This window comes from Sparassis crispa, assembly GCF_003851025.1.
Source record: "Sparassis crispa DNA, contig_000007F, whole genome shotgun sequence".
NCBI lineage: Eukaryota > Fungi > Basidiomycota > Agaricomycetes > Polyporales > Sparassidaceae > Sparassis > Sparassis crispa.
The window spans coordinates 1,520,306-1,532,339 of NW_020939754.1; the positions used below are offsets into that span (position 1 = coordinate 1,520,306).

A 12,034-nucleotide genomic window follows, 5' to 3' on the forward strand; every position below is an offset into this window, starting at 1 on the left:
CGGCATGCAGTCCTCTGCTGAAACTCAAACTATACAAACTTGGTTAAGTAAGACCATGACATCATCCATTCTGCATGCAAGAAGATTACTATGTCAATGCGACAGTGAAGTTAATCATAATATAAGCAACATTACACCACCGCCCATCCTATACTTTGAATATCCGTCACAGGAACATACAGTTATCACTCCCATATTTGATCTGGAATTCAATATGCAGACCACCTACTCATTGGCAACTGTAATATACTTTGGATCTAGTCACTTTACAGCACGTCTCCTCCACTCTCACAACTCAGGATGGATATACGACGACCAACAGAATGACGGTGTCCCACAATATGAAAACAGAATGGATACCGATGACCTTACACCACTCCTTACACTCGACGGACGCTGGGCGCACATCCTCGTGTATACATCAAATGGTCCATTCAATCGAATCAATTGAATCAACAAAATATTGTATTATTGCCACCATGACACTATACCTATTTTACTGACTTTATTACCTGATCGACACGATCTTCATGCTCAGATGATCCTTTCATTTGAATTTTTAAAAGACAGCCATACCATCAGTATCTTATATCATATGACTATATGTAACAGTACTGCAACTATCCCACCGGCTTCATTACCTGATCTACATCATTTGTCTTGTCCAATACTGTCAGCGAATTCAAGTGTTGTTCAGTACTGGTTAAAACAGAAGGCACAGACTGGAGGTAAGAGAACCGTCTCTTCTTTGGAGCCTTACCTCCACCAGTGTTATCAGCCGTCGCAGCAATACGCATCATCGACAAGTGCTCTGACTCGCAGTCCGCAATCAGCTATAGCCACCATTAGAAGTCATTTTCTGATAACAAACAAATGCGGGCAAACGCCAACTCACCTTCATCCCCAAGCGACTCACGATCATGACAGTGTCAAGTCGTGTAAGAAACTTGCGACCTACGTTTGCCCCATTTGGACTCACGTGCTCACGAAGCCGAAAGTTTACTGAAAGCTCAACGAGCTCACCGGCACGCACCATGTCAAGGGATGACTGCACAGGAGTAGACCACCTACATAAACACAACATCACCTCAAGCAATGCAGACAGATGATTTCATATCATGACATACCTGTCGTCATACTCGCCCTTCAGCTCCATGCATGACACAACATTGTCTGATGTCCACGAGAGCCTCCCACCAGCAACTAGCTCTGCCAATGCACCATACGGGTCAATAACCATGTTCAGATCGGCACTGTCAAACAACGGTGCTTCCACCATAGGCGTGAGCACACGTGTCTCTGCAATAAAACACGGCATGGCACCAAGCCAGACATCATCAATTACAGATGTCGTTCCACGGCGTGCATGCATTTCCATGAAACGTAAGATGTTTGATCGGGCAGTGATGGCTCGCCGGAATGCAGGACCTTCACCGGCAACCACAACAGTCTGCAGAGCGAGATTCGGATTTCCCCTCGGCAGCCTAGATACGAATCAATCACATCGGCAAGCAGCTTGTGAACTGCAGAAGTGACAAACCTGAATGAGCGCCTGAAAGGGGGCAGAAGACTCATCTGAGAAACAAATCCAGACACACGCAGTGTAACCTCCTCGCGCGAGCTTCGCCACACCAGGTACAAATACCCACCCGAACTGACCTGAACATCAAATTGACGCTCAACTGTCTCGAACTGATCGTACGTCTCGAGCAGGAACTGCGATCCCTGTCCATCGGCACCCATTTCCGGATTCGGCGCCTTCGTACGTGTGGTCCACTCGTCGAATAATTTCACTGACCAAGATTCAGCCATCATCCAGTCCCATCACGAAAACAGAAACTCGACGCACCACAACGCGCATCCTGAAAGACCTTTGCCATCGTGTCAGAACTCAGGTGAGCCTCCAAATTCATTTTGATCGAAAGCAGCAAGATTTTTACTAAACTTTATACACCAGTGTCAATTGCCAGCAAGACACGATCAACGAGCAAGAACGAACACACCGGTGGAGGTAAGTAGCCATCCACAATGACCGACGCTCGCCCCCGCACGACAAACTGTTCGCGCGTCAGATTCAAATCTTACCGTCGCGCCCAGCTCATTGTGGACACGCGCCACTGCTGCGCGTCAAATTCGGCGCACGTTCACGACCGCTCTAGCCACATCTCCACCACTGACACGGACGGTCGCCGACGTTCTCCGCCACCATCGCCAACTCGGCCGCGACGTGCAGCAATACCAACACGGAATCTCGCCCGACCCAAACGCGCGTCCCCACTGGGAGCGCGTTCGCGACTGCTTTCCGCAGCACCTCGACCGCGGACGGCCTCCACCACCTGCATTCTCGCCAATGCGACGACCACGCGGACCTGCCATTGGAACGCCAATACCGCGCCTGGCCGACCACAAAACATGCGCCCCCCCTGTGCACGCAGTTTCCTCCCCCCTCTGGCTCAGGTTTCGCGATCGCGCGCGGCTTGACCACCACGCGGACCTCCCGGCGTGCCAACACCAATCCCGCGCTGAGCTTCTCGCAAAACACGCGCACCCGCTCGGGTGCATATTTTTCTCCACTATTTTACTTACACTTTGCTGACATCCAGCAGTCCCAACACCGCACCTCGCCCGACCCAAATGCGCGTCCCCACTGCGCGCGCAATTCGGCGCGCGTTCGCGGCCCCTCTCCACAGCACCTCGACCGCCGACACCCTCCACCACCTGCATTCTCGCCAATGCGACCACCACGCGGACCTGCCGTTGGAACGCCAATACCGCGCCTGGCCCACCGCAAAACACGCAGCCCCGCTACGCGCGCCGCCACCTCGACTCTCTCCCTCACACTTCGCGACCGCGCGCGGCTTAACCAACACGCGGACCTCCCGGCGCGCGAATCCCAATGCCGCACCTAGCCCATCGCACAAGAGGAGGGCTTTGGCAAGGGGAAACGGCAGACGCCTCTGCGAATGAAGTTGTGCGAAAACAACATCAGTAAATAAGTTGAGTAATAACACTTACGATTTGAGTCTTGGCTCCGTCTAGGGTTCCGGTCGCGAACGTCGCTGTTGCACTGGACCTGTCGACACTGTTCGAGCGCAGGTCTATTTACGTAAGATCGCGCTCGCGAACGTTCCGCCCTTGCGCTCGACCTGCCGACGGTGTTCCAGCGCAGGTCTATTCACGTAGGATGGCGCTCGCAAACATCACGTGCGCGCTCGATTTCTCAACGATGTTGGCGCTGCTGGACGACGTTACACCTCAGTGTCGCTCCTCGACGAGTCGCTATACGACATCATTCTGTTTTGCATGTGAGTGTATTCTTCTTCTCGTATTATTACTAATCTACTGATTCACCACTAAACCATGTAGAATCTACGCGGACCTGCTCTCTTGAAGACATAGTTTTCGCATTTTTTGCGACTGTTTCGGACGAGTGTAGCTGCAAAATAGGTACGTCTATGCTTGTTGACTTGTTCAAATGGATACTTACAGTTTAATTTGCATGATGCAGTTGCTATTTGTGATACTGTGTTCACAGTTTCACAGTGCTGTTTTGATTGAGTTTGTGTCTAAGCACGTTAAACATTTCGTGTTCAAGCACGTTAAATATTTTGTGTTCAAGCACATTAAGTATTTGTCTTCAAGCACGCTGTTCAAGTACACTAAGGATTTGTGTTCAAACACCTTTAAATCTTCGGATTGAAGTAGCGTAAGTGATTGATTTTAGCCATGGCAGATTTCAATCCCTCATGGTTCTATTTGTCCGATGAACAGTATTTGCGTACACTCCAAAGGTTAAGTCTTCATACTCTGCAGTCTGCAGCTGTGTCATCTCACTGTTTAATACCTCAGAAAGATCGTAACAAGTCTGAGATTTGCAGAAGACTTCTTGTTGACTTTCAATTGAGTCGTGCATCTGTTGCTATCATGTCCAATAAAGATGTAGCAAAGTGTCTGCATGGTGATGATCAACTTCTCAAATCTCGGTATGCTCTGCTCAGTGCTCTGTATATTAAATTGTATGGTGAACCTGTAGCACTAGCAATACGTTCTGCCAACACCAATCTCACACCGAGCTTCTCGCAAAACACGCGCACCCACTCGGTGCGTATTTTTCTCCGCTATTTTGCTTACACTTTGCTGACATCCAGCAGTCCCAACACGATGCCTCACCTGACCGAAACGCGCGCCCCCACTGCGCGTGCAATTCGGCATGCGTTCGCGGCCCCTCTCCACAGCACCTCGACTGCCAACGCCCTCCACCACCTACACTCGCCACCTCGACCACCACGCGGACCTACCGTTCGAACGCCAATACCGCGCCTAGCCTACCGCAAAACACGCGCCCCCGCCATGCGTGCCGCCACCTCGACCATCTCGCCCACACTTCGTGACCACACCCAGGTCAACCACCGCGCGGACCTCCCGTTCGAACGCCAAGGCCACACCTGGCCTCCCGCAAAGTGCACCCGCGCAGCGTGCGCAATTTCCTCGACACTCTCGCCCCCGTTTCAGGACCGCGCCCAGACGGCAAATGCCAACTGGCATGCCCCAACAGTCGCACTGCGAACAACTCCCACCTCGTCCGATTTCCTCTCGCAACCGCCACCATGGCCTCCGTCACTGATGCTCCTGCAGCCACCACTGGCAGCAAACGCAAGACGAGGCATCCGTCGCCGTCCATGCCAGTGCCTTCACCCGCAAAAAGGCAGAAGCCTGAAGACAGCGACGACATGTAAGTCTTCATACCCACTCACCACCATATACTGGCCAACATGCAGTTCTTTGCAGCTTCTCGCCGACAGCACACACCGACTCCACCGCATCTGATACTCCTGCAGATGATGCTCTCGCCAGTCACCGATCCGACGAGACTCCCTGTAAGCCCTACCGCAACAAAGGAAAGCGCGTTGAGAAAACCAGGACACCGTAAGTCACTTTCCGACACTCGACAGACACTTCCGCTAATCACGCCATATATACAAGAACCGAAGTGCTCCAGTCGCTGTCGAAACTCAGGCACGCCCTTTGGCAATTATCCACTGTGACTCACACTGACACTTTCTTGCAGAGAAACACTCGCCGTGACACGTGCCATGAACAACGTGTTTGTCCTCGTGCAACCCGTGTATCTCAAGAGGGCATTCCCTTCGAACATCGCCGAGTATGTCCATTTGCCCTTGCTTTTTCTGCCATACTACTAATCGACCCCAAAGACGTCTGGACCACGTCTCGATCGCCACCGCACACGACATCATCAATCTCGCAACCGCAGACCCCACAGCACTCCACTTTGTCACCATCGGAGCCTCCGACTACCTTCAGCTCAAGACGAGCACCCATCTCACGCTCTTCTCTGTCGTCGGCTCCGTTACCCACAGCGACCTGATCAGTCCCAGCGGTCACAGCCGTCAACTCTGCGTTGCACCATCAGCACTCACCTGGCCACGTGCGGCCGCCGTCCTGGGTGCCATTCTCAACAGACAAACACTCGTCTTCCCGTCGTTCCATGCCGGCCTCTCCTTCTCGACAAGGTTGACCACTGGCACCTCAAACACTCCAACCAAGATCCGCGGCATGGCTCCCGCCACTCCGGTGAACGCACAACGCGGTACGTGACGTCTCGCACTACAAAATGTTCGCTAACGCACCCTGCAGGTCCACCCCCCGTGCTGCCGGCCGATCGAGATGGTAAGATCGCCCCCAACCTTCTCGCACATGCGCCCTAACTCACTCCTCCCGCAGTGCCGACTTTCGACGGGTGTAAGCCCTTCAAGTTCTCCATGCGCTCCATATCGATGCTTCCCAAAATCCACGATGATCTCTCCACAGAGTCTGCCGTCCTCCTGCTCTTCACTCTTGGGAAGTACATCAAGAGCCACCCTGAACTCGACGACGAAAACGCCGACACCACTATCTCCCTCAACATCCAATCCATCGTCCTTCTCGCCAATCCGGGATCGATGCCCCGCGGCTTCCTCGAGGACGAGCCCATGCCCCTCCTCGGAGTCTTCCGACCGAATTCCGAGCCTGACCAACGCCACTCGGATGACAGCGACGACGACGATGCCTCGCTTGTCTAGTTTTTTCCATTACTGTAACTATCACAAATGCCTGTACTTGTACTATACGTATCAATCACACACCCTTGCTCATACAAAAACCGTGAGCACCCCGTCGGAGTCGGGGAATGGCGCTCGCGCCGCTACGATCTCATGGATGGAAGTTTAAGCAAGTCTTGCCCTTGTAGTTGATCTTGTAACGAATTCCGTCGATGGAACCCATTCTGTCAATATAGTGAACCAGAGGTCCAGTGAGGTCTAGCGGATGTCGTACTCACGATGTACTGCAAGGCTGGGAAACTGCCGAGAAACCCCCGGAAATCCGAATGCCGGTTAACCATACTTACGCAATCCATTGCTTCGAGCGGTGAGCTCTCAGATGTTGCCCATTCGTTGTCGTCGCACTTTATGCCAATATATTGGACAGGATCGGCCGAGGAAGAATCAAAATGGCATTTGCTTGCCCCCGGGCTAAACTCCGTCTTGCGTCCGCATTGTATCTGATTTCATATTATAACCTTTGTAGGCCTCGTAAAATGCCAATGTCAAGCATAGACTGCACTCACTGGCATGTAATTGCATTGAGAGATGCATTGGTGCCAAGTTGGTGCAGAAGGACCAGGTTACTAGGTTTGAGTCTCTTCGTGCTCTGCTTGTTAGGACCCTGTCGCAATCCACCTGTCGCCGAGTAGAAAAGTAACACTTGCAGCGCGAGTATTGGATATATATTCTTGATAGTCTTTGTCGACGGTTCGGCTCCGAGCTCTCCGAGGGAGTTGCGTAGTCACGGTGTGACACCTTTCATGTGAGCGTCACAACTACGTCCTCCTTGCAACCAATTCATGTTTATTTAAATCTCTCAACACATACGAATTGACTCGGATAACTACCGTTCTATGTCTTTTGTCAGTTAACGAAGGTATGTGGGCTCTTTTTCCCACTGTCCGGGCTTGCATGTGATGCATACTATCAGTATCGCATTGAGAACCTTCAATGGTATTGCGAAACGTGTCGCTATATTTCAGCTGCATTCACCTCAACGATACCCTTTGGTATTTTAATACGTTGATCTTCGAGGCTTGTGATCACCACGATGATCAGGCGTGTTTTCAATCTGACAGAAACGCATCTCCTACATGGGCCGTCTGTTGACGCTCAACAGCTCTGTACAAGTAATTTCACATTCCTGCGCATTCTGTTTACCTTCCACTATGCCCAATAGAGGTCCCACTACAGTCTCCGTGTACTCAATTAGCATCCCGACTTCGCGAGAAATGAACCTACCGCCATCTGCAAAGGTTGCCTAAGCCAATGCTATGCGAGAACATGAGGATGGAAGTCGGATAACGTGGACAATACGTACTATACTCGCAGACATCAGAGAGAGAGAGAGAGAGAGAGAGAGGCATTGCTGTGGTTGACACTTCGCGGTTCTCAAATTCCAGGTGTGCTACACAGCTCTTCCCCCGTGCAGGTTTGACCCGTCGACAATACATACAGAGCTAATGTGCATCTGGCGCTCTCTACCTCTTTTTCCAAGTAAGCCGCGCCCAACTACAGGGAGTTAGCTCACGCGTATTCATCTGTGGAAAACCCATTGAACGTTGAGTTGCAGAGCCGCGCAAATCAACCACGCTTCAATTGGACTGCTCGCAACACTTCGAATCATTCATAACCTCGGCGTCTACTCTGCGTAGTTCATGTCGTAGCCGATAGCGGTGTGTATGGACTGCCACATCAGCTATGTCGGCCGCGACCATGTAGTTCTCAGAGTCGACATAGCCTTCACCAGCGATCGTCGCACGTCCACATCCAGTAGGTATGCCTCGTGTCTCAAGCAGCCGCAACACAGTAGGCCTGTATTTACATAGGCTCCTCCCAAACGCTCCACTTCCCCTCAACAGTGCGGAACTACCTTCTGAAGGAGATCATGTCATCCAATAGTGAGCGCAGGTACACCACGCTTATCCACCGCGCATCGAACAAGTATCCCAACTGGGATCCAGAAGTTACTGTGGAGGCTGGAGATTGGGGACGCATTATTGACGGGCGTACCGGAAAGTGGCTTCCCCGGAGAAGTAGAGGAGGGATCTTCCTGAAGGAGGGGAACATCTACAAGGACGGGATTGCTGAGGAATATGACATTCCCGAGCCGATTGTTTATGGAGCAGAAGCAGCTGACGGTGTGTCCTGGGTTGTCTCCAAGCACACGCGTGCATGGAATGTCTCCGCCGAAGCAGCGAGGTGCGTGCCTCTTCTCGTCCTTGTCTTTTTCGGTTTCTTATCTCCCATGCAGCCAAACACCTGCACTTGCACACTACGATGTGAAGGCCAGATATCACTTCAGCTCGAACGGCGGAGCCATCCTTGCGATGCAGAATGACTCCATCTCACGAATCGACCCGCCCGGCAAACTGAGACGCCTACTAGATGAGGAGCGGATGCATGACTGCGTTATCGTCTCCGAGGTCCACCACTGCTCTTCCTACGCACGTTACCTCTCCAGCCGTGGCACCAAGGACGTCGTCATCGGACTGAGCGCGGAGCCTGCCATCCCGGGTATTGCAGCAGCGCACGCCCATCTCGAGTGGGTACACAGCGCTACGACGGGGAACTTCAAGTCGAAGGTTAGCTTGAACGGGAGCCGGGATTTCTGCCCGCTTTTTCGACTGGTGTCGCTGAAGGATAGTGATGTATCCGTTGGACTGCGTGGAGCTTCGGACGGGCCTGTACCACCTCTTCCTGATGCGGAGCTTCCTTGGTCTGATGAGGAGGACTGTGTGGAGAATGACATCGCGGAAGAGTGAGCGGCTCTCAGGCAAGTGATTGAGTACCTCTCAATGTCGTGTCTACTCATCTTCCATTCAGTGAGTGAGCGACAGCGTTTACATGTCTGTCGGCCTTGCAGAAGATTGCCGTTCTATTGATTGCATAATATCTGTGCCGGTGTTTTTCACTCTCAATCTTCGACTGGACCATGGACGCGTCTAGGTGTAGTTTGTGGTATTTCCATATGACTCCTGTTATAACGAACATCTTCGCATCATCTTGTTGGGTGCAAATGCTGCTCTGGTATACATATGTCAACATTGTTTCAACCATACTACTAGTGTCCTGCTGACTTATAGAGGAGCAACACAATACCTAGAGCTTGATTTCTGGTGCCACACTCTCCGAGCTTGGAATACCTACCCCTCTCCAGGCAAACTTCATAGTAGATATCTGGCAAATCCTTGTGTCAATCACGCGATAATGCACTTAAGCTTGATGTAATTCCCAGCCCGAACTCTACAAAGCCAAAAATCCTTGCTTGCTCTCATGGTGAGTCTCTCGGAATCGTATATAATCGGTCTAAGCCCCCGTACAATGGAAACTGTACCGAGAATCAGGTGTTCCTTGACTTTGCAGCTCTCCTTCTCGATTGGCACCGCGGAATTCATAATGCGTGTAGAAGTTCTCCAGTTCCACTTCATGTCCACTGGGCTGTGCATTCGACGGCACACGTGCTCGTCACTCTATCGCTGGGTGGTGCATTGAAGCGTGGGGTGATGGCCCACTTGTGGTTTTGCGCAGCTAATTGAACTTCCCAGTGGATCTCTCGCACCTCCCAGTCAGTCTTCTAACTGCCAGTCAATGTCACGCCGCGCAAGTTACCATCAGTAGTCGTATATGGCTCAGCACTTTGAGGTGTGTTGTGGTACTTTCTTGGAGTCTAAATACCCCCAGACTCATCATTCGTACTCCATACTTCAAGCACCGTACCTCGCTCAAGACCCCACAGCAACATGCAAGGATATTCAACGTCCAAGAGTGAGCGCAAGTACGTCGAGCTCTTATATCGCGCGTCAACCAAGTATTCCAATTGGAACCCGGAGGTAGAAGTAGGAGATTGGGGGCACATCACTGCCCCTAGCTCAAGCTGGCCTTTCTCGCGTGGCAGGGGAGGTATCTTTGTGAAGGAAGGGAATATCTACGAGGATGGGCTCGCCGAAAGATACGATGTTCCTCAACCAGCAGAATACGGAGGTGATGCATTGGAGGGAGTGACCTGGCTGGTGTCTCAGAATGCAGGGGAACCGGACAGGACTCACGATGTGGCGAGGTATTTCCCTTTCAGCTATGAATACAGTATTCTGCAGCTAACTTGCACTCGGTTCCAATGCAGCTCGACTCCCGCACTCGCAAGCTGCAGAATTTAAGTCGAACACCACTTTCCCTCGAGCGGTGGTGCTGTCCTTGCCATGCAAAATGAGACGATAATGGCATTGATCGACCCGGCTGCGTGCGACGAGTCCTCGAACGGGACACGATGCGCGATCACGTCATTGTGTCTGAAGCCCATCGCTACTCGTCTTACGCCCGCTATCTATCCTCTCCCGGCATGAGGGCCCGGGACGTCGTGATCGGACTACATGAGAAGCGTTCCGGCACCGAAGTTGGAGCAGCTGATAACTGCCTCGAGTGGATCCACAATGCGACCACGGGGGACTTTAAGTCGAAAGTCAGCGAGAACGGGAACCGCAGCTTCTGTCCTCTGTTCCGCCTTGTGTCATTGAAGACAGATGACAGGTCTCTAGACCTGCGTGGAGCTTCGGACGGTGGCTTGTCCTCTCGTATTGGCACAAATGTCATGAAAGTTGTATCATTCTGTAGCGAGTTCTCTCCCGGGCGACTCCTCCAATGTATTCCGTGTACCATTTAGCTTATGGACTTTTGTCCAGATTTTGACCGTGAGTGTTCAATTAAAGGATTCTTTTCACCGGCGTAATACGTTTTCTACCTACCTCGGGCTCTTTCTGTATCTAGAAGTCCTCGATGCCAATTTTTGGGCGTATACAGTTCGTGGAGGGCTCCTCTCTACCTCGTCTTCAACAGAGTTTGATCAATATTGAAGTGCGTGAATTTGGAGGAGAGCGTTTGCTAGCCGCGCTACACTTACAGCAATTCAATGCTATAGAAGCAGAACGGAATGCCCCACTAGTCTTGCAGCACTGCAGCACTATTCAAGTAGAGAGTGCAGTTTGACAGCACAGCGCTCGAGTTTCCACGAGTTCACATCATGCATAAGGCACCTCCAACATATCCGAACTACAATGTGAACGTACACCATGCTAGGCGATGTTCCCAGTGGTAGCGGAAAGGACCCTGTGATGGGCATTCCTTGGAACCTTAGTATCCGGGTTCTCGTCGCCAGTGCACGACCGAACAGCAATCGATGGACATCCTTGATGAGCCGGACTGAAAGCGCGCCGTTGAACCACAATGATTGATAAGGGTTGTCGTTCTGGTACCTTCATATACATTTCATTTCCGCTCCATGGCCTTTGCGCAGATAGCCTCCTCATTGGCCCACCAGCGACCACAGTTAGGCATCCCCTTAAAATATACTCCGCAAGCCCGTAGATGGAGCATGGGCAGTTCGCATAGCACCTCAGTCCGCGGTATCCGGGTGGATGACTTTCTGGTACCTGTGCACGACTCCGCCCCTCAGCGCCTGCCTTGAATAAGCTTCGAAGAATCGTAGACAGAGACAAAGATAACATAGCACCGGAACCTAATCTAGAAGTGTTTCTCGACAGGGCCCTGGGTCTCAACGCTCGGCATGGGACTTCCGGGACAAGCTCCCAAGATCTCATCCCAGAGAAGCATATGCGTGTGCTGGGAAAAAGTGTCCACTAACTGTGCGACAGTGTTATGTAACAGAACGTACTGATATAGTAGCAGCAGCTTCAATCTGGAACGACATATAGACCTTCGGCAAAGCAGTGAATCCGAGCGACAAAGTAGTAAGTGGGATCAGAATGAACTGACAGACGCTCACGAACAGCGCCATCCACATCGTCCAATTGGCTATCCAACAGGGCGATGGGTGGCATGGGATGCCCATGGAATGGACCACAGATCAAACGGTGCCAGCAGGAATGTGGCGCAGACCTGCAGGATGATCGTGAACAGCAACACGCAGTTCGAGCCAC

At 51.8% G+C, this 12,034-nt stretch overlaps 6 protein-coding genes across 6 annotated transcripts; 5 read left to right on the forward strand and 1 right to left on the reverse strand.

The window, feature by feature from the left end:
• Nucleotides 1-651: 651 nt before the first annotated feature.
• Nucleotides 652-1,880, reverse strand: SCP_0805080 (hypothetical protein; the record flags this gene model as incomplete). Its single annotated transcript, XM_027761096.1, has 6 exons — nt 652-670; nt 724-833; nt 896-1,067; nt 1,128-1,484; nt 1,541-1,793; nt 1,850-1,880. The coding sequence occupies 6 exons, from the start codon at nt 1,878-1,880 to the stop codon at nt 652-654; spliced, it is 942 nt and encodes a 313-aa protein (XP_027616897.1).
• A 470-nt stretch (nt 1,881-2,350) lies between these two features.
• Nucleotides 2,351-2,967, forward strand: SCP_0805090 (hypothetical protein; the record flags this gene model as incomplete). Its single annotated transcript, XM_027761097.1, has 2 exons — nt 2,351-2,556; nt 2,607-2,967. The coding sequence occupies 2 exons, from the start codon at nt 2,351-2,353 to the stop codon at nt 2,965-2,967; spliced, it is 567 nt and encodes a 188-aa protein (XP_027616898.1).
• Nucleotides 2,968-4,161: 1,194 nt separating this feature from the next.
• On the forward strand, nt 4,162-4,717 carry SCP_0805100 (hypothetical protein; the record flags this gene model as incomplete). The annotated part of the gene is made up of 2 exons (XM_027761098.1): nt 4,162-4,580; nt 4,636-4,717. 2 exons carry the CDS (start codon nt 4,162-4,164, stop codon nt 4,715-4,717), a joined length of 501 nt encoding a protein of 166 aa, XP_027616899.1.
• Nucleotides 4,718-5,093: 376 nt separating this feature from the next.
• Nucleotides 5,094-6,080, forward strand: SCP_0805110 (hypothetical protein; the record flags this gene model as incomplete). Its single annotated transcript, XM_027761099.1, has 4 exons — nt 5,094-5,161; nt 5,214-5,608; nt 5,656-5,688; nt 5,743-6,080. The coding sequence occupies 4 exons, from the start codon at nt 5,094-5,096 to the stop codon at nt 6,078-6,080; spliced, it is 834 nt and encodes a 277-aa protein (XP_027616900.1).
• Nucleotides 6,081-7,989: 1,909 nt separating this feature from the next.
• On the forward strand, nt 7,990-8,866 carry SCP_0805120 (hypothetical protein; the record flags this gene model as incomplete). Its single annotated transcript, XM_027761100.1, has 2 exons — nt 7,990-8,303; nt 8,356-8,866. The coding sequence occupies 2 exons, from the start codon at nt 7,990-7,992 to the stop codon at nt 8,864-8,866; spliced, it is 825 nt and encodes a 274-aa protein (XP_027616901.1).
• Nucleotides 8,867-9,377: 511 nt separating this feature from the next.
• SCP_0805130 (hypothetical protein) lies at nt 9,378-10,258 on the forward strand (the record flags this gene model as incomplete). The annotated part of the gene is made up of 5 exons (XM_027761101.1): nt 9,378-9,380; nt 9,449-9,599; nt 9,650-9,746; nt 9,814-10,161; nt 10,225-10,258. 5 exons carry the CDS (start codon nt 9,378-9,380, stop codon nt 10,256-10,258), a joined length of 633 nt encoding a protein of 210 aa, XP_027616902.1.
• Between the last annotated feature and the right edge of the window lie 1,776 nt (nt 10,259-12,034).